This window comes from Leuresthes tenuis, unplaced genomic scaffold (genome assembly GCF_036924035.1).
Source record: "Leuresthes tenuis unplaced genomic scaffold, fLeuTen1.0.hap1 SCAF_24, whole genome shotgun sequence".
Lineage (NCBI taxonomy): Eukaryota > Metazoa > Chordata > Actinopteri > Atheriniformes > Atherinopsidae > Leuresthes > Leuresthes tenuis.
The window spans coordinates 325,342-346,211 of NW_027325378.1; the positions used below are offsets into that span (position 1 = coordinate 325,342).

General features: G+C 51.3%; 2 protein-coding genes across 3 annotated transcripts in view; both read right to left on the reverse strand.

The window, feature by feature from the left end:
- sugct (succinyl-CoA:glutarate-CoA transferase) overlaps nucleotides 1–20,870 on the reverse strand; it is a 90,646-nt gene that overhangs the window by 17,303 nt on the left and 52,473 nt on the right. The gene's annotated exons all lie outside the window — the stretch shown is intronic.
- LOC140284649 (uncharacterized) lies at nucleotides 7,769–10,099 on the reverse strand. The gene is made up of 2 exons (XM_072378569.1): nucleotides 9,726–10,099; nucleotides 7,769–8,227 (listed from the first exon to the last, which is right to left on the reverse strand). The coding sequence occupies exons 1-2, from the start codon at nucleotides 10,097–10,099 to the stop codon at nucleotides 7,774–7,776; spliced, it is 828 nt and encodes a 275-aa protein (XP_072234670.1). The 3' UTR covers nucleotides 7,769–7,773.

Here is a 20,870-nt window from a genome sequence, read left to right on the forward strand (position 1 = left end):
GATCGGTTTTGGACCAGTTGTGGATTTGGACTTTTTGGACTGATTTGGTCCTGGTTTTGTGCTTCCACTGGATCGGTTTTGGACCAGTTTTAGATGTGGATTTGGACTTTTTTGGAGTGATTTGGTCCTGGTTTTGTGCTTCCACTGGATCGGTTTTGGACCAGTTTTAGATGTGGATTTGGACTTTTTTGGACTGATTTGGTCCTGGTTTTGTGCTTCCACTGGATCGGTTTTGGACCAGTTTTAGATGTGGATTTGGACTTTTTTGGACTGATTTGGTCCTGGTTTTGTGCTTCCACTGGATCGGTTTTGGACCAGTTTTAGATGTGGATTTGGACTTTTTTGGACTGATTTGGTCCTGGTTTTGTGCTTCCACTGGATCAGTTTTGGACCAGTTTTAGATGTGGATTTGGACTTTTTTGGACTGATTTGGTCCTGGTTTTGTGCTTCCACTGGATCGGTTTTAGACCAGTTTTAGATGTGGATTTGGACTTTTTTGGACTGATTTGGTCCTGGTTTTGTGCTTCCACTGGATCGGTTTTGGACCAGTTTTAGATGTGGATTTGGACTTTTTTGGACTGATTTGGTCCTGGTTTTGTGCTTCCACTGGATCGGTTTTGGACCAGTTTTAGATGTGGATTTGGACTTTTTTGGACTGATTTGGTCCTGGTTTTGTGCTTCCACTGGATCAGTTTTGGACCAGTTTTAGATGTGGATTTGGACTTTTTTGGACTGATTTGGTCCTGGTTTTGTGCTTCCACTGGATCAGTTTTGGACCAGATTTAGTTGTGGATTTGGACTTTTTTGGAGTGATTTGGTCCTGGTTTTGTGCCTCCACTGGATCAGTTTTGGACCAGTTTTAGATGTGGATTTGGACTTTTTTGGACTGATTTGGTCCTGGTTTTGTGCCTCCACTGGATCGGTTTTGGACCAGTTTTAGATGTGGATTTGGACTTTTTTGGACTGATTTGGTCCTGGTTTTGTGCCTCCACTGGATCAGTTTTGGACCAGTTTTAGATGTGGATTTGGACTTTTTTGGACTGATTTGGTCCTGGTTTTGTGCTTCCACTGGATCAGTTTTGGACCAGTTTTAGATGTGGATTTGGACTTTTTTGGACTGATTTGGTCCTGGTTTTGTGCTTCCACTGGATCAGTTTTGGACCAGATTTAGTTGTGGATTTGGACTTTTTTGGACTGATTTGGTCCTGGTTTTGTGCTTCCACTGGATCAGTTTTGGACCAGTTTTAGATGTGGATTTGGACTTTTTTGGACTGATTTGGTCCTGGTTTTGTGCTTCCACTGGATCAGTTTTGGACCAGTTTTAGATGTGGATTTGGACTTTTTTGGACTGATTTGGTCCTGGTTTTGTGCTTCCACTGGATCGGTTTTGGACCAGTTTTAGATGTGGATTTGGACTTTTTTGGACTGATTTGGTCCTGGTTTTGTGCTTCCACTGGATCGGTTTTGGACCAGTTTTAGATGTGGATTTGGACTTTTTGGACTGATTTGGTCCTGGTTTTGTGCTTCCACTGGATCGGTTTTGGACCAGTTTTAGATGTGGATTTGGACTTTTTTAGACTGATTTGGTCCTGGTTTTGTGCTTCCACTGGATCAGTTTTGGACCAGTTTTAGATGTGGATTTGGACTTTTTTGGACTGATTTGGTCCTCGTTTTGTGCTTCCACTGGATTGGTTTTGGACCAGTTTTAGATGTGGATTTGGACTTTTTTGGAGTGATTTGGTCCTCATTTTGTGCTTCCACTGGATCGGTTTTGGACCAGTTGTGGATTTGGACTTTTTGGACTGATTTGGTCCTGGTTTTGTGCTTCCACTGGATCGGTTTTGGACCAGTTTTAGATGTGGATTCAGACTTTTTTGGACTGATTTGGTCCTGGTTTTGTGCTTCCACTGGATCGGTTTTGGACCAGTTTTAGATGTGGATTTGGACTTTTTTGGACTGATTTGGTCCTGGTTTTGTGCTTCCACTGGATCGGTTTTGGACCAGTTTTAGATGTGGATTTGGACTTTTTTGGACTGATTTGGTCCTGGTTTTGTGCTTCCACTGGATCGGTTTTGGGCCAGTTTTAGATGTGGATTTGGACTGATTTGGTCCTGGTTTTGTGCTTCCACTGGATCGGTTTTGGACCAGTTTTAGATGTGGATTTGGACTTTTTTGGAGTGATATGGTCCTGGTTTTGTGCTTCCACTGGATCGGTTTTGGACCAGTTGTGGATTTGGACTTTTTGGAGTGATTTGGTCCTGGTTTTGTGCTTCCACTGGATCAGTTTTGGACCAGTTTTAGATGTGGATTTGGACTTTTTTAGACTGATTTGGTCCTGGTTTTGTGCTTCCACTGGATCGGTTTTGCACCAGTTTTAGATGTGGATTTGGACTTTTTTGGACTGATTTGGTCCTGGTTTTGTGCTTCCACTGGATCGGTTTTGGACCAGTTTTAGATGTGGATTTGGACTTTTTTGGACTGATTTGGTCCTGGTTTTGTGCTTCCACTGGATCGGTTTTGGACCAGTTTTAGATGTGGATTTGGACTTTTTTGGACTGATTTGGTCCTGGTTTTGTGCTTCCACTGGATCGGTTTTGGACCAGTTTTAGATGTGGATTTGGACTTTTTTGGACTGATTTGGTCCTGGTTTTGTGCTTCCACTGGATCGGTTTTGGACCAGTTTTAGATGTGGATTTGGACTTTTTTGGACTGATTTGGTCCTGGTTTTGTGCCTCCACTGGATTGGTTTTGGGCCAGTTTTAGATGTGGATTTGGACTTTTTTGGACTGATTTGGTCCCGGTTTTGTTCCTCCACTGGATCAGTTTTGGACCAGATTTAGATGTGGATTTGGACTTTTTTGGAGTGATTTGGTCCTGGTTTTGTGCCTCCACTGGATTGGTTTTGGACCGGTTTTAGATGTGGATTTGGACTTTTTTGGAGTGATTTGGTCCTGGTTTTGTGCCTCCACTGGATTGGTTTTGGACCGGTTTTAGATGTGGATTCGGACTTTTTTGGAGTGATTTGGTCCTGGTTTTGTGCCTCTATTGGATCAGTTTTGGATCAGACTGAGGGTCCGAGTCCCAGCCTGTTTATCTGCTGTCAAATAACCCAAAAAAAACTTTAAAATAGAAAAGAAATGAATGTTTAAGACCGTAAAAACGTGGTATTTATCATCCCTGAGAAGATAAACATGAAAGTCCAACACCAGTGTGTTTTATTTCACTCCGGTTCCAACGAACAGCAGGACGGGAGCAGTTTGACCACTGAGCAATAACAGCAAAACGTAACACACACACACATCTGCGGGGGGAAGCTTTAATAAAAGTCAAACTGATCGATGGCTTTAATTTAAACATCAAACTGTGCAGGAAGTCCACCTCAGCTAAACCAATTACAGTCCATCACTCATAGCACACCCCAGTAGCTCTGCTGGAGCAGAACTGTTCTGGGCCCTGTTCATATCTGGTGCCGGTGCACGGCTGCGAGCGCACGTGTGAGCGCGCTCAGGACGGACGCAGGACACATTCACAACGCCTCTGCCCTCATTTGTTTTGCAGAACCATCTGACCTTAGGAACCTCCCGCTCAGACGGGAACACAGCAGCTCCAGAGCTCCGGATCGGTCCAGTCTAACGGACCTTTAAAGCTCTGTGGTTGGTTCCTGCAGCCCGGGTCGGGACAAGAAGCTGCTTCACAACAGAAGAAGACGCTTTGTTTTTCTGAAACCACTGTGTGGAGAATGTTCACATGAAACCAGGCTTAAAGGAGAAAAAATGTGACTTTTTTCATCTGTTTCACCACCAAAGAAAAGCCAAAAGAACTGAAGCCAGCAAAGCCATCATTTATTCACTTTCATACACTGATAACATCACTGTCCAAAGCACAGAATTTACCACTTTATATCCTGAAGCTGTTTAAAAGGAGAAATAATCAGTAGAAATTAAATTATATCTTTAGAAAACCCAAGATGAAAACCCGACAGCATGCTGAAACTCAGGGAAACAGAGTTCTGATAAAAGAGACACAAAGAGTCCATCTGCAGCTTAAAGATGGAGCTGATCAGGTGGTCTCCAGGTGTTACACGAGCACCTGCAGCTGGAGGAACATCTGGATCTTCTCATCAGCCCGACCACGAGAACCTCGGCTTTCAAACGCGCCACAAGAGCAGAAGTCTGGACAGAAAAGCTCGTGTGTGAGGAAGCAAGGAGGCAAAGAGGCTCCGCCCCCCCACAGCCCGACAGCATGATTACAAGCGTGTGAGCGTGCACGTGAGCGTGCACGTGAGCGTGCACGTGAGCCTATCTGCAGGGTATCATTACCTCCATATGCTCATCACACACACAGTTTCCAGCGGTCAGAATCATGGTTTTATTTTCCACTCGTTATATCTGAACCGCTGAAACGGGCCCTCATTCAGCCGTGAAGAACTGTGAGAAAATTGCTCGTGGCCGCCGCGCCGACCATTAACGCCATCAAAGAAGCGTGCGCCACCACACCCGGGCCGTGTCAGAACTACACCCTGAAACGCTGCAGCTGATGGTACGGTCCAGATAAAGAGTACAGAACAGAACCTGGATCAGATCCATATTCAGGGGAGGATTCTGGCTTGAATCAAGGTGGTTTTGGACCTGATTCAGCAGATTCAGTCTGTTTCTCACAGTTTTGGACTGGTTAATAGACGTTTTTGGACTGTTTGGTTCTGGTTTTGGGCTTTTTATGGATCAGTTTGCAGCAGCAGAGTCACGTCTTCGAGTGTTTGACTCTAATTTGTTCCGACTGATGTCAGACACCCAAAACTCCGTCTCAGGGTTCAGGTTGGGTCAGATTTAGCAGAGCTGGGGGAGCAGCAGCAGAACAAAAGAGCTGGAAAAGCCAGAACCAGAAGGAATCTGTGGGCAGTTACCAGCCTGATCAAAGACACACTGATCACAGAGCAGCTTTGTGGTTTTCAGCCACGCGCCGCCTCTTCCTCCTCACTTCCTGTTCTGCTTGCTTCCTCCTCTCATCTGCTTTATTTCTCTCCCCGGGTCCCTCTCTTCATCCGTCCACTCCATCGGGTATAAACTGATCAATTCTACCCCAAACTGGTGTTTCCATCATGGTGAACTGCTATTCTGCCTCATCTGGTTCCTTCCCACAGTGCAAAGACACATTCTGTGCTGACTGCTGATGTTAAACTGGTTTCAGGCGTGCACGGCTGCCTCTGGAGGAACTGAAACGAGCCACAGTTTGTCTGTTGACCTCGCAGGGCAGATCCGGGCCCGATAGCTGCCTGATAGCTGCCTGATAGCTGCCCGATAGCTGCCCGGTAGCTGCCTGGTAGCTGCCCGATAGCTGCCCGATAGCTACCTGATAGCTGCCCGGTAGCTGCCCGATAGCTGCCTGGTAGCTGCCCGATAGCTGCCCGGTAGCTGCCCGATAGCTGCCCGATAGCTACCTGATAGCTGCCCGGTAGCTGCCCGATAGCTACCTGATAGCTGCCCGATAGCTGCCTCATAGCTACCCGATAGCTACCCGATAGCTGCCTGATAGCTGCCTCATAGCTACCCGATAGCTGCCTGATAACTGCCTGATAGCTGCCTCATAGCTGCCTGATAGCTGCCTGATAGCTGCCTGATAGCTGCCTCATAGCTGCCTGATAGCTGCCTGATAGCTGCCTCATAGCTGCCCGGTAGCCGCCTGATAGCCGCCTGATAGCTGCCTGATAGCTGCCTCATAGCTACCCGATAGCTGCCTGATAGCTGCCTGATAGCTGCCGGGTAGCCGCCTCATAGCTGCCTGATAGCCGCCTGATAGCTGCCTGATAGCTGCCCGTTAGCTGCCTGATAGCTGCCTGGTAGCCACCCTATAGCTGCCTGATAGCTGCCCGGTAGCTACCCGATAGCTGCCTGATAGCTGCCCGGTAGCCGCCCGATAGCCGCCTCATAGCTGCCTGATAGCTGCCTGGTAGCCACCCTATAGCTGCCTGATAGCTGCCTGATAGCTGCCTGATAGCTGCCTGATAGCTGCCTGATAGCTGCCTGATAGCTGCCCGATACCTGCCTGATAGCTGCCTGATAGCTGCCTGATAGCCGCCTGATAGCTGCCTGATAGCTGCCCGTTAGCTGCCTGATAGCTGCCTGGTAGCCACCCTATAGCTGCCTGATAGCTGCCCGGTAGCTACCCGATAGCTGCCTGATAGCTGCCCGGTAGCCGCCCGATAGCCGCCTCATAGCTGCCTGATAGCTGCCTGGTAGCCACCCTATAGCTGCCTGATAGCTGCCTGATAGCTGCCTGATAGCTGCCTGATAGCTGCCTGATAGCTGCCTGATAGCTGCCCGATACCTGCCTGATAGCTGCCTGATAGCTGCCTGATAGCTGCCTGATAGCTGCCTGATAGCTGCCTGATAGCTGCCCGATACCTGCCTGATAGCCACCCTATAGCTGCCTGATAGCTGCCTGATAGCTGCCTGATAGCTGCCCGATACCTGCCTGATACCTGCCTGATAGCTGCCTGATAGCTGCCTGATAGCTGCCTGATAGCTGCCTGATAGCTGCCTGATAGCTGCCCTATTTTTAATGTATGAAAGAATCTCGGGGCTGCAGCTCTGATCAGATCCTGACCTCTCACCCCGGCGGCAGCAGCGGCAGGTCTCACGCTTCCTGCCACAGACGACGCTTCAGGACGAGGCTGAGCGCTGCAGGAAACCTTTCTGGGGCAGACACTCAGTTTGGAGCTGCTGGAGAGGATCTGAAAGCTTTGTTTTCTCACCCTGAACCCAACGAGCGTCTCAAAGCTGAACGTCAGCATCAGTCAGAGGAGGCAGTAACTCTCTCTGCTGAGGGAAGAAGCCAAATGTTTGCACTGCTCCAGCACTTCAGCCATATTTCTTCGGCCGACATCTGGAGGAAGATTCACATACCCGCCTGTCCTCATTAATCCGAACTCACTGGTTCCCTCTGACAGCGGCATGAAACCCGTCCGACTGAAAGCTACACGCATCGTGTTCCATTAGCTCCTCTTTAGAGAGGTTTGGCTGCTGCTGATCTAACTCTCTGCGGGCTGCAGATGGATTTGGTCCCTCAGAGCTGCTTCTCTGACTCTGACAGAGTGTTTCTGAATGATGACGCCTCTTCCTCAGCAGCCACAGGTCAGACAGATAAATCAGCCCCTGAACAGGCATTGATCTGCGCTGCTGTGGGGCCTTTCAGACGATCACTTAGTTAGAAGCTGCAGCTACCCACCGACAGCTTTACAGATGCTACCGACCTCTTCCTGAGAGGTGAAAAAACTGCTCCCGTCTCTTTTAACGCCTCCTCTTCCCCCCCACCCCCCCAGAGTCTTTGAAGCTAGCTGTAGCAGTCCATTAAGTCGACTAAGCAGCACCCGTGGGAGCCATGCGGCCCGCTGTTACATCGTGTTACAGCAACATCAAGGGGAGGAGGAGCGTGCACGTGGGCGCGTGCGTGTGCAGATCTGAGCTTTGGTGAACCTGCTGCTCTCTGTCTGACCTCCACAATCAAAGCACGCCGCCGTTTTCATTCCTGTGAAGTGTCGGAGCTCATCGTGGCCGCCGTGCACGGCCTCGCAGCGTTTAAAGGCGCGCTACATAAAACTGAGGCCTGGAGCTTCCCGGGGGCCTTTTCTTCATGATTCCAGCACATGACATGAATAATGGAGAGATCTTTGTTTCTAACTTTGAAGAGTAAAGCAGTGAAAACACATCTAAAGCAGATCTAACATCTGCGTGACTCGCTGCAGCTCGCATCAGGAGGCGGCGGCGGCGGCGGCGCTCAGAACTCGATGCAGGGCAGTTTTCCCGCTCTGTGGAGGTACAGCAGAGGCGTGATGAAGCTGCTGATGATGCTGACGGCCAGGCCGACCAGCGTGGCCTGCAGGATGAGCTGCAGCGACGCCCGCAGCAGCGCCGGACCCATCACCATGATCTGCAGCAGCTGCGTGCAGCTGCTGAACACCAGCGTGATCACGATCACCTTGAAGGCCTTCCTCTTCATGCTGTTCCAGCTCTCGGCGCCGCGGCCCCCGTCGCCGGGCCCCGGCTGCTTCAGCACCAGCAGAACGCGGACGCCGCAGTACGACAGGACGGTCAGGAAGAGCAGGGACTTGGATATGAAGAGCAAGCCGGAGAGCTCGAAAGAAGGCGCGAAGGCAGGGAATGTGAAGTCCGTGAGAATCAGCAGCCAGTCCACGCCGCAGCACAGCAGCCTGTAGCGCAGAGGTTTGAACCTGCAAACAGGAAGAGAACAGAACCGAGAAACTGAAGCTGGACACACTCCCAACAGCTCACATTCAGCACGTGTCTGCGCTCACAGCTGAGCTAAACCGCCCTCAGCCGAGCTAAATGGCGCTCAGCCGAGCTAAACTGCTCTCAGCCGAGCTAAACCGCACTCACAGCCGAGCTAAACGGCTCACAGCCGAGCTAAACTGCTCACAGCCGAGCTAAACGGCTCACAGCCGAGCTAAACGGCGCTCAGCCGAGCTAAACGGCGCTCACAGCCGAGCTAAACGGCGCTCAGCCGAGCTAAACCGCGCTCAGCCGAGCTAAACCGCGCTCAGCCGAGCTAAACCGCGCTCAGCCGAGCTAAACCGCGCTCAGCCGAGCTAAACCGCCCTCAGCCGAGCTAAACCGCCCTCAGCCGAGCTAAACCGCGCTCAGCCGAGCTAAACCGCGCTCAGCCGAGCTAAACCGCGCTCAGCCGAGCTAAACCGCGCTCAGCCGAGCTAAACCGCCCTCAGCAGAGCTAAACCGCCCTCAGCCGAGCTAAACCGCGCTCACAGCCGAGCTAAACCGCGCTCACAGCCGAGCTAAATTACACTCACAGCCGAGCTAAACCGCGCTCTCAGCCGAGCTAAACCGCGCTCTCAGCCGAGCTAAACCGCTCTCAGCCGAGCTAAACCACTCTCAGCCGAGCTAAACTACGCTCAGCCGAGCTAAACCGCTCACAGCCGAGCTAAACCGCGCTCAGCCGAGCTAAACCGCGCTCAGCCGAGCTAAACCGCGCTCAGCCGAGCTAAACCGCAGCCAGCCGAGCTAAACCGCGCTCAGCCGAGCTAAACTGCAGCCAGCCGAGCTAAACTGCTCACAGCCGAGCTAAACTGCTCACAGCCGAGCTAAACCGCTCACAGCCGAGCTAAACTGCGCTCACAGCCGAGCTAAACCGCACTCACAGCCTAGCTAAACTGGATAAAATGCTTAAACACTTTTCTCAGGTTATTGCTCCGTGTGGGAAACGTGGCGTGAGGCGGGAATATCAAGCATTTCTACTCTTTGCCTGCATTTAGACTTTTAGGTTGGGCAGCTGTACACATTCCTCTGGCTATGGGGGGGTTCTGGTCCATTCAGATGGAAAGATGATCACCATCTTCTGACCCCTGACCTCTCCAAAACGGAGGGGTATGTAGTAGTTTTTAGGGGTTTCATTGATTCCCCCAAAAAGACTTTTCCTACTTTCACAGAAACAAAATTCACTGACAAAGATGTGATTTGGTCCGCTACAAACGAGAAGTTCTATCCCTGTTCTCAGTGGGAAGATAACAGCCGGGTTTCTTCTGAAGGCCTCTCCGGTTCTGTGTGCACGGGGCCATGGGCCCCCCTGGCCCACCTGTCCCACCCCATGAGGCCAGTTTGCACCTAACTCTGAGCAGTCTGGACGAATTCAACCTTCCCTCGATTAGAGACATATTCAAAGCTAAGCTGGAAGCTGTCCGTCAGTCCCTGAGTTACCTGATGAAGAGCGTGGGGTGCACCACCGCCAGGTAGCGCTCCAGGCAGATGCAGGTCTGGAAGAGGGGCCGGGATATGAGCATGAGCTGCAGGAACAGCTGCAGCACCAGCACGCCGACCGAGAGCGGCATCTGCAGCAGGAGGTGCGCCGCCACGTAGAGCGAGGAGCAGCAGCACAGGATCTCTGCCACGGCCAGGTTGAGGGCGAAGAGCTCGGACGCCAGCGAGCCGCCCGCCTCGCTGGCGATCAGCCACACCACGTACAGGTTGGCCGGCAAACCCACCAGCACGTTGGACGCCAGCAACGCCGTTATTCCATCAAAGAAGAAGGTATAGTCAAATGTCTGGGTGTAGTTCGCTCCCAACGAACTCATCTTCAGCAGATTCTGCTGTGAAAGGAGCCTGCAGGAGTGGATCCACAGTTAAGAGTTCCTGAGAGTTTCTGAGAGATCCTGAGAGTTCCTGAGAGTTCCTGAGAGTTCCTTAGAGCTCCTGAGAGCTCCTGAGAGCTCCTGAGAGCTCCTGAGAGCCCCTGAGAGTTCCTGAGAGTTCCTGAGAGCCCCTGAGAGCTCCTGAGAGCTCCTGAGAGCTCCTGAGAGCTCCTGAGAGTTCCTGAGAGCTCCTGAGAGCTCCTGAGAGCTCCTGAGAGTTCCTGAGAGCTCCTGAGAGCTCCTGAGAGTTCCTGAGAGCTCCTGAGAGTTCCTGAGAGTTCCTGAGAGCTCCTGAGAGTTCCTGAGAGCTCCTGAGAGCTCCTGAGAGCTCCTGAGAGTTCCTGAGAGCCCCTGAGAGTTCCTGAGAGCTCCTGAGAGCTCCTGAGAGCCCCTGAGAGTTCCTGAGAGTTCCTGAGAGCTCCTGAGAGCCCCTGAGAGTTCCTGAGAGTTCCTGAGAGTTCCTGAGAGCCCCTGAGAGTTCCTGAGAGTTCCTGAGAGTTTCTGAGAGTTTCTGAGAGCTCCTGAGAGTTCCTGAGAGTTTCTGAGAGTTCCTGAGGGCCCCTGAGAGTTCCTGAGAGTTCCTGAGAGCTCCTGAGAGTTCCTGAGAGCTCCTGAGAGCTCCTGAGAGTCAGATTCAATGCTCCCGCTTCTGTTTAGCATAAAGCAATCTGAGCTAAAGGCGAGGCAGCTGGTCGCTCCTTCACTTTAAAGAGATTCAATCAGAGCGAGCCTCTAAACAAACTAATCTAATAAGAAAGATGTTTTCCCCTGATCCCACTGGCTGCTAAACACCATCAATCCTGCCGTGGTTTGCAGCGGAGCGGCTCTGCTGGTTGTAATTTGGGCTTTTCCTTTCTCACCACACGCTCCTTTTAAACCGGACCCACCTGCGGATTTGCATGAGGGGCAGCGGAGTCTGAGGTTACATCTGCTGTATTCAAACAAGCCCGGAGACACGGTTCCTGTGGACCGCGTTTGCATCGCATTTCCCTCAGAATGCGATCTGTCACCAGAGTTCTGTAAACAAAAGGCTTTCAGAGCAGAAAGACGAGCTCCGGCTGCAGAAACACAGGAGCAGCCAAAAGCTTCGGTTTGGACCGGAAAGCCCGGCGCCCACAGGCCTCCAGTTCAAACCCAGAACCTGCAGGCGCCGACGACAACTCGCTTTAAAAAGGATAGCCTGGTTCTGTGTGGAAACACCCGATCCAGAACCCTGACTCACACCGGTTCTGTTTGGAATCCATCTGAACCAGAACCCTGAATCACACCGGTTCTGTTTGGAAACACCCGATCCAGGACCCTGAATCACACCGGTTCTGTTTGGAACCCATCCAAACCAGAACCCTGAATCAAACTGGTTCTGTGTGGAAACACCCGATCCAGAACCCTGAATCACACCGGTTCTGTTTGGAACCCATCCAAACCAGAACCCTGAATCACACCGGTTCTGTTTGGAACCCATCCGATCCAGAACCCTGAATCACACCGGTTCTGTTTGGAACCCATCCAAACCAGAACCCTGAATCACACCGGTTCTGTGTGGAAACACCCGATCCAGAACCCTGACTCACATCGGTTCTGTTTGGAATCCATCCAAACCAGAACCCTGAATCACACCGGTTCTGTGTGGAAACACCCGATCCAGAACCCTGAATCACACCGGTTCTGTCTGGAACCCATCCGGTGTGATTCCAACCTGAATCACACCGGTTCTGTTTGGAACCCATCCGAACCAGAACCCTGAATCACACAGGTTCTGTTTGGAACCAATCCAAACCAGAACCCTGACTCACACCAGTTCTGTTTGGAATCCATCCGATCCATAACCCTGACTCACACCGGTTCTGTTTGGAACCCATCCAAACCAGAACCCTGACTCACACAGGTTCTGTGTGGAACCCATCCGAACCAGAACCCTGACTCACACTGGTTCTGTTTGGAACCCATCCGATCCAGAACCCTGAATCACACTGGTTCTGTGTTGAAACACCCGATCCAGAACCCTGAATCACACCGGTTCTGTTTGGAACCCATCCGATCCAGAACCCTGACTCACACAGGTTCTGTTTGGAACCCATCCGAACCAGAACCCTGACTCACACAGGTTCTGTTTGGAACCCATCTGATCCAGAACCCTGACTCACACTGGTTCTGTTTGGAACCCATCTGATCCAGAACCCTGACTCACATCGGTTCTGTTTGGAACCCATCCAAACCAGAACCCTCTCACACAGGTTCTGTTTGGAACCCATCCGATCCAGAACCCTGGCTCACACCAGTTCTGTTCGGAACCCATCCAAACCAGAACCCTGACTCACACAGGTTCTGTTTGGAACCCATCCGATCCAGAACCCTGACTCACACCGGTTCTGTTTGGAATCCATCCAAACCAGAACCCTGACTCACACCGGTTCTATGTGGAAACCCCCGATCCAGAACCCTGACTCACATCGGTTTTCTTTGGAACCCATCTGATCCAGAACCCTGACTCACACAGGTTCTGTTTGGAACCCATCCGAACCAGAACCCTGACTCACACAGGTTCTGTTTGGAACCCATCCGAACCAGAACCCTGACTCACATCGGTTTTGTTTGGAACCCATCTGATCCAGAACCCTGACTCACATCGGTTTTGTTTGGAACCCATCTGATCCAGAACCCTGACTCACACCAGTTCTGTTTGGAACCCATCCGATCCAGAACCCTGACTCACACCAGTTCTGTTTGGAACCCATCCGATCCAGAACCCTGAATCACACCGGTTCTGTTTGGAACCCATCTGATCCAGAACCCTGACTCACACAGGTTCTGTTTGGAACCCATCCGAACCAGAACCCTGACTCACACAGGGTCTGTCTGGAACCCCCGATCCAGAACCCTGACTCACACAGGTTCTGTTTGGAACCCATCATATCCAGAACCCTGAATCACACCAGTTCTGTTTGGAATCCATCCAAACCAAAACCCTGAATCACACAGGTTCTGTCTGGAACCCATCCGAACCAGAACCCTGACTCACACCGGTTCTGTGTGGAACCCATCCTAACCAGAACCCTGAATCACACCGGTTCTGTTTGGAACCCATCCAAACCAGAACCCTGACTCACACAGGTTCTGTTTGGAACCCATCCGATCCAGAACCCTGAATCACACCGGTTCTGTTTGGAACCCATCCGATCCAGAACCCTGAATCACACAGGTTCTGTTTGGAACCCATCCTAACCAGAACCCTGACTCACACTGGTTCTGTTTGGAACCCATCCGATCCATAACCCTGACTCACACCGGTTCTGTTTGGAACCCATCCAAACCAGAACCCTGACTCACACAGGTTCTGTTTGGAACCCATCCGAACCAGAACCCTGACTCACACAGGTTCTGTTTGGAACCCATCTGATCCAGAACCCTGACTCACACTGGTTCTGTTTGGAACCCATCTGATCCAGAACCCTGACTCACATCGGTTCTGTTTGGAACCCATCCAAACCAGAACCCTGACTCACACAGGTTCTGTTTGGAACCCATCTGATCCAGAACCCTGACTCACACAGGTTCTGTTTGGAACCCATCCGAACCAGAACCCTGACTCACACAGGTTCTGTTTGGAACCCATCCGATCCATAACCCTGACTCACACCGGTTCTGTTTGGAACCCATCTGATCCAGAACCCTGAATCACACCGGTTCTGTGTGGAACCCATCCTAACCAGAACCCTGAATCACACCGGTTCTGTTTGGAACCCATCCGATCCAGAACCCTGAATCACACCGGTTCTGTCTGGAACCCATCCTAACCAGAACCCTGAATCACACCGGTTCTGTTTGGAACCCATCCTAACCAGAACCCTGACTCACACAGGTTGTGTTTGGAACCCATCCGATCCAGAACCCTGACTCACACAGGTTCTGTTTGGAACCCATCCAAACCAAAACCCTGAATCACACAGGTTCTGTCTGGAACCCATCCGAACCAGAACCCTGACTCACACCGGTTCTGTGTGGAACCCATCCTAACCAGAACCCTGAATCACACCGGTTCTGTTTGGAACCCATCCAAACCAGAACCCTGACTCACACAGGTTCTGTTTGGAACCCATCTGAACCAGAACCCTGATTCACACTGGTTCTGTTTGGAACCCATCCGATCCAGAACCCTGAATCACACCAGTTCTGTTTGGAACCCATCCGATCCAGAACCCTGAATCACACCAGTTCTGTTTGGAATCCATCCGATCCAGAACCCTGAATCACACCAGTTCTGTTTGGAACCCATCCGATCCAGAACCCTGAATCACACCAGTTCTGTTTGGAATCCATCCAAACCAAAACCCTGAATCACACAGGTTCTGTCTGGAACCCATCCGAACCAGAACCCTGACTCACACCGGTTCTGTGTGGAACCCATCCGATCCAGAACCCTGATTCACACAGGTTCTGTTTGGAACCCATCCTAACCAGAACCCTGATTCACACAGGTTCTGTTTGGAACCCATCCTAACCAGAACCCTGAATCACACCAGTTCTGTTTGGAACCCATCCGATCCAGAACCCTGAATCACACCAGTTCTGTTTGGAATCCATCCGATCCAGAACCCTGAATCACACAGGTTCTGTTTGGAACCCATCCGAACCAGAACCCTGACTCACACAGGTTCTGTTTGGAACCCATCCGATCCATAACCCTGACTCACACCGGTTCTGTTTGGAACCCATCTGATCCAGAACCCTGAATCACACCGGTTCTGTGTGGAACCCATCCTAACCAGAACCCTGAATCACACCGGTTCTGTTTGGAACCCATCCGATCCAGAACCCTGAATCACACCGGTTCTGTCTGGAACCCATCCTAACCAGAACCCTGAATCACACCGGTTCTGTTTGGAACCCATCCTAACCAGAACCCTGACTCACACAGGTTCTGTTTGGAACCCATCTGATCCAGAACCCTGACTCACACAGGTTCTGTTTGGAACCCATCCGAACCAGAACCCTGACTCACACAGGTTCTGTTTGGAACCCATCCGATCCATAACCCTGACTCACACCGGTTCTGTTTGGAACCCATCTGATCCAGAACCCTGAATCACACCGGTTCTGTGTGGAACCCATCCTAACCAGAACCCTGAATCACACCGGTTCTGTTTGGAACCCATCCGATCCAGAACCCTGAATCACACCGGTTCTGTCTGGAACCCATCCTAACCAGAACCCTGAATCACACCGGTTCTGTTTGGAACCCATCCTAACCAGAACCCTGACTCACACAGGTTCTGTTTGGAACCCATCCGATCCAGAACCCTGACTCACACAGGTTCTGTTTGGAACCCATCCAAACCAAAACCCTGAATCACACAGGTTCTGTCTGGAACCCATCCGAACCAGAACCCTGACTCACACCGGTTCTGTGTGGAACCCATCCTAACCAGAACCCTGAATCACACCGGTTCTGTGTGGAACCCATCCTAACCAGAACCCTGAATCACACCGGTTCTGTTTGGAACCCATCCAAACCAGAACCCTGACTCACACAGGTTCTGTTTGGAACCCATCTGAACCAGAACCCTGATTCACACTGGTTCTGTTTGGAACCCATCCGATCCAGAACCCTGAATCACACCAGTTCTGTTTGGAACCCATCCGATCCAGAACCCTGAATCACACCAGTTCTGTTTGGAATCCATCCGATCCAGAACCCTGAATCACACCAGTTCTGTTTGGAACCCATCCGATCCAGAACCCTGAATCACACCAGTTCTGTTTGGAATCCATCCAAACCAAAACCCTGAATCACACAGGTTCTGTCTGGAACCCATCCGAACCAGAACCCTGACTCACACCGGTTCTGTGTGGAACCCATCCGATCCAGAACCCTGATTCACACAGGTTCTGTTTGGAACCCATCCTAACCAGAACCCTGATTCACACAGGTTCTGTTTGGAACCCATCCTAACCAGAACCCTGAATCACACCAGTTCTGTTTGGAACCCATCCGATCCAGAACCCTGAATCACACCAGTTCTGTTTGGAATCCATCCGATCCAGAACCCTGAATCACACCAGTTCTGTTTGGAACCCATCCGATCCAGAACCCTGACTCACACCAGTTCTGTTTGGAACCCATCCGATCCAGAACCCTGACTCACACCGGTTCTGTTTGGAACCCATCCCTACGCTGGATCGATCCATCCGACCCGCGGCTGGGGGTCCACTCTGGTCCCAAATGTCTTCCAGCTGTAATTTATTCATATTTTCTGGGTGCAGACGCCAGCTCAGAATAAATGTTCTGAAAGCAGCGGCTCCGGTTCCACCTGCAGCATCATGTTTCTGCTGGTTCTCCGGGCCGAGCCTCATCTGCCAGCTGCTGCTGATGAGCGAAGATCAGACACTGAGCTGCAGATTTGCATGACTGCTGCTGTCTAGTTAAATCAGGAGAAGATTACATTACTGAGCAGCATCCAAACTTCTAATGGTTACAGAAACATCTTTACATAAAGGAAACGCCGCATCAGCCTCTGCTCTCACACCAACATGAAGCCAGTTCAAAGCCTGCTGGTTCTGGTTCTGATGGGTTCAAAGCCGACACCATCAGCACCAGACAAACACCTCCTGATCAGAAGGTTCCAGTCGAACAAACCAAAGAGTAAGAGCAGGATCATTTCACAGGGAGACTGTAAATGTGCACGTGTGCACGTGCCCTGCCCAGGCCGCCCATCTCTGGGGCTGGTTCTGACCCACCGGAGGTTACTGAACGCATCACCGAGACTGCAGGTCGATAAAACCACAGAAACACAAGTCAAAGGACGACAAACCAAGAGGATTAACTCCTGCGGAAGAAAATGCTGCTGCAGTTCATCAGGTTTAGTTTAAAATGGGTCCAAAGTGGAGCCCAGAACCACCAGCTGAAGAACAACGGAGAACCAAGAAGAGCTGAAGAACAACAGAGAACCAAGAAGAGCTGAAGAACAACGGAGAACCAGGAAGAGCCAGAGGCAGCACCAGCTGAAGAACAACGGAGAACCAGGAAGAGCCAGAGGCAGCACCAGCTGAAGAACAACGGAGAACCAGGAAGAGCTGAAGAACAACAGAGAACCAGGAAGAGCTGAAGAACAACGGAGAACCAGGAAGAGCCAGAGGCAGCACCAGCTGAAGAACAACGGAGAACCAGGAAGAGCTGAAGAACAACGGAGAACCAGGAAGAGCCAGAGGCAGCACCAGCTGAAGAACAACGGAGAACCAGGAAGAGCCAGAGGCAGCACCAGCTGAAGAACAACAGAGAACCAGGAAGAGCTGAAGAACAACAGAGAACCAGGAAGAGCCAGAGGCAGCACCAGCTGAAGAACAACAGAGAACCAGGAAGAGCTGAAGAACAACAGAGAACCAGGAAGAGCCAGAGGCACCGCCAGCTGAAGAACAACGGAGAACCAGGAAGAGCCAGAGGCAGCACCAGCTGAAGAACAACGGAGAACCAGGAAGAGCCAGAGGCAGCACCAGCTGAAGAACAACGGAGAACCAGGAAGAGCTGAAGAACAACAGAGAACCAGGAAGAGCTGAAGAACAACGGAGAACCAGGAAGAGCCAGAGGCAGCACCAGCTGGAAAACAACGGAGAACCAAGAAGAGCTGAAGAACAACAGAGAACCAGGAAGAGCCAGAGGCAGCACCAGCTGAAGAACAACGGAGAACCAGGAAGAGCCAGAGGCAGCACCAGCTGAAGAACAACGGAGAACCAGGAAAAGCCAGAGGCAGCACCAGCTGAAGAACAACGGAGAACCAGGAAGAGCTGAAGAACAACAGAGAACCAGGAAGAGCCAGAGGCAGCACCAGCTGAAGAACAACAGAGAACCAGGAAGAGCTGAAGAACAACAGAGAACCAGGAAGAGCCAGAGGCACCGCCAGCTGAAGAACAACAGAGAACCAAGAAGAGCTGAAGAACAACAGAGAACCAGGAAGAGCCAGAGGCAGCACCAGCTGAAGAACAACGGAGAACCAGGAAGAGCCAGAGGCAGCACCAGCTGAAGAACAACGGAGAACCAGGAAGAGCCAGAGGCAGCACCAGCTGAAGAACAACGGAGAACCAGGAAGAGCCAGAGGCAGCACCAGCTGAAGAACAACGGAGAACCAGGAAGAGCCAGAGGCAGCACCAGCTGAAGAACAACGGAGAACCAGGAAGAGCTGAAGAACAACAGAGAACCAGGAAGAGCCAGAGGCAGCACCAGCTGAAGAACAACAGAGAACCAGGAAGAGCTGAAGAACAACAGAGAACCAGGAAGAGCCAGAGGCAGCACCAGCTGAAGAACAACGGAGAACCAGGAAGAGCCAGAGGCAGCACCAGCTGAAGAACAACGGAGAACCAGGAAGAGCTGAAGAACAACGGAGAACCAGGAAGAGCCAGAGGCAGCACCAGCTGAAGAACAACGGAGAACCAGGAAGAGCCAGAGGCAGCACCAGCTGGAAAACAACGGAGAACCAGGAAGAGCTGAAGAACAACGGAGAACCAGGAAGAGCCAGAGGCAGCACCAGCTGGAAAACAACAGAGAACCAGGAAGAGCTGAAGAACAACGGAGAACCAGGAAGAGCCAGAGGCAGCACCAGCTGAAGAACAACAGAGAACCAAGAAGAGCTGAAGAACAACAGAGAACCAGGAAGAGCCAGAGGCACCGCCAGCTGAAGAACAACGGAGAACCAGGAAGAGCCAGAGGCAGCACCAGCTGAAGAACAACGGAGAACCAGGAAGAGCTGAAGAACAACAGAGAACCAGGAAGAGCTGAAGAACAACAGAGAACCAGGAAGAGCCAGAGGCAGCACCAGCTGAAGAACAACAGAGAACCAGGAAGAGCTGAAGAACAACAGAGAACCAGGAAGAGCCAGAGGCACCGCCAGCTGAAGAACAACGGAGAACCAGGAAGAGCCAGAGGCAGCACCAGCTGAAGAACAACGGAGAACCAGGAAGAGCCAGAGGCAGCACCAGCTGAAGAACAACGGAGAACCAGGAAGAGCTGAAGAACAACAGAGAACCAGGAAGAGCTGAAGAACAACGGAGAACCAGGAAGAGCCAGAGGCAGCACCAGCTGGAAAACAACGGAGAACCAAGAAGAGCTGAAGAACAACAGAGAACCAGGAAGAGCCAGAGGCAGCACCAGCTGAAGAACAACGGAGAACCAGGAAGAGCCAGAGGCAGCACCAGCTGAAGAACAACGGAGAACCAGGAAAAGCCAGAGGCAGCACCAGCTGAAGAACAACGGAGAACCAGGAAGAGCTGAAGAACAACAGAGAACCAGGAAGAGCCAGAGGCAGCACCAGCTGAAGAACAACGGAGAACCAGGAAGAGCCAGAGGCAGCACCAGCTGAAGAACAACAGAGAACCAGGAAGAGCTGAAGAACAACAGAGAACCAGGAAGAGCCAGAGGCAGCACCAGCTGAAGAACAACGGAGAACCAAGAAGAGCTGAAGAACAACAGAGAACCAGGAAGAGCCAGAGGCAGCACCAGCTGAAGAACAACGGAGAACCAGGAAGAGCCAGAGGCAGCACCAGCTGAAGAACAACAGAGAACCAGGAAGAGCCAGAGGCAGCACCAGCTGAAGAACAACGGAGAACCAGGAAGAGCCAGAGGCAGCACCAGCTGAAGAACAACGGAGAACCAGGAAGAGCCAGAGGCAGCACCAGCTGAAGAACAACGGAGAACCAGGAAGAGCTGAAGAACAACAGAGAACCAGGAAGAGCCAGAGGCAGCACCAGCTGAAGAACAACAGAGAACCAGGAAGAGCCAGAGGCAGCACCAGCTGAAGAACAACGGAGAACCAGGAAGAGCCAGAGGCAGCACCAGCTGAAGAACAACGGAGAACCAGGAAGAGCTGAAGAACAACAGAGAACCAGGAAGAGCTGAAGAACAACGGAGAACCAGGAAGAGCCAGAGGCAGCACCAGCTGGAAAACAACGGAGAACCAAGAAGAGCTGAAGAACAACAGAGAACCAGGAAGAGCTGAAGAACAACGGAGAACCAGGAAGAGCCAGAGGCAGCACCAGCTGAAGAACAACAGAGAACCAGGAAGAGCTGAAGAACAACGGAGAACCAGGAAGAGCCAGAGGCAGCACCAGCTGAAGAACAACGGAGAACCAGGAAGAGCTGAAGAACAACGGAGAACCAGGAAGAGCTGAAGAACAACGGAGAACCAGGAAGAGCCAGAGGCAGCACCAGGTTCTCCATCCTCAGTTCCCACCGACATTAACTGACATCATTCCCCCTCAAACTGCAGCAAATCCTCTCCTCCATCTCCCAGAATGCCATTCAACGGCGTCCAGGATGCACAAAGAGCTGAGGAAGGATCTGATGAATCCTCCGGATCATTAAAACCAGGTTTGGCCAAAGCAAGCAGCTGTTGTGTGTCTCCATCTGCCCAAACAAACACGCTGACATGCATCATGTGACCACATCCCCTCTGTGAAAAACAGTTTAGTTCAGGCTATAAGCAAATAAATCCGATATAATGACTTTCAGAGCAGAGCTGAAACTGCGCTTCTCTACTTTAAATAAAGTTTTCTTCTTCTTTGTTGGGCCGATGCTCCTGAGCTGAGAAACATTTAATCTGTGCCTCAGCTCCTTAAAACAACCTGAGAGTAAAGCATCTTCAGAAAGGTTCAACCTTTATTGAACAGCTGCAACAACAGATGATTTCCAGCATCTCCTCTGACCTTCAGAACCAGAACCAGAACCTGC

Coding starts and splice junctions, on each gene's coding strand:
- LOC140284649 (XM_072378569.1), bottom strand. CDS start 10,099: ATGAGTTCGTTGGGAGCGAACTACACCCAGACATTTGACTATACCTTC. Junction 8,228..9,725: donor CACCCCACGCTCTTCATCAG/GTAACTCAGGGA, acceptor TCCTGTTTGCAG/GTTCAAACCTCTGCGCTACA.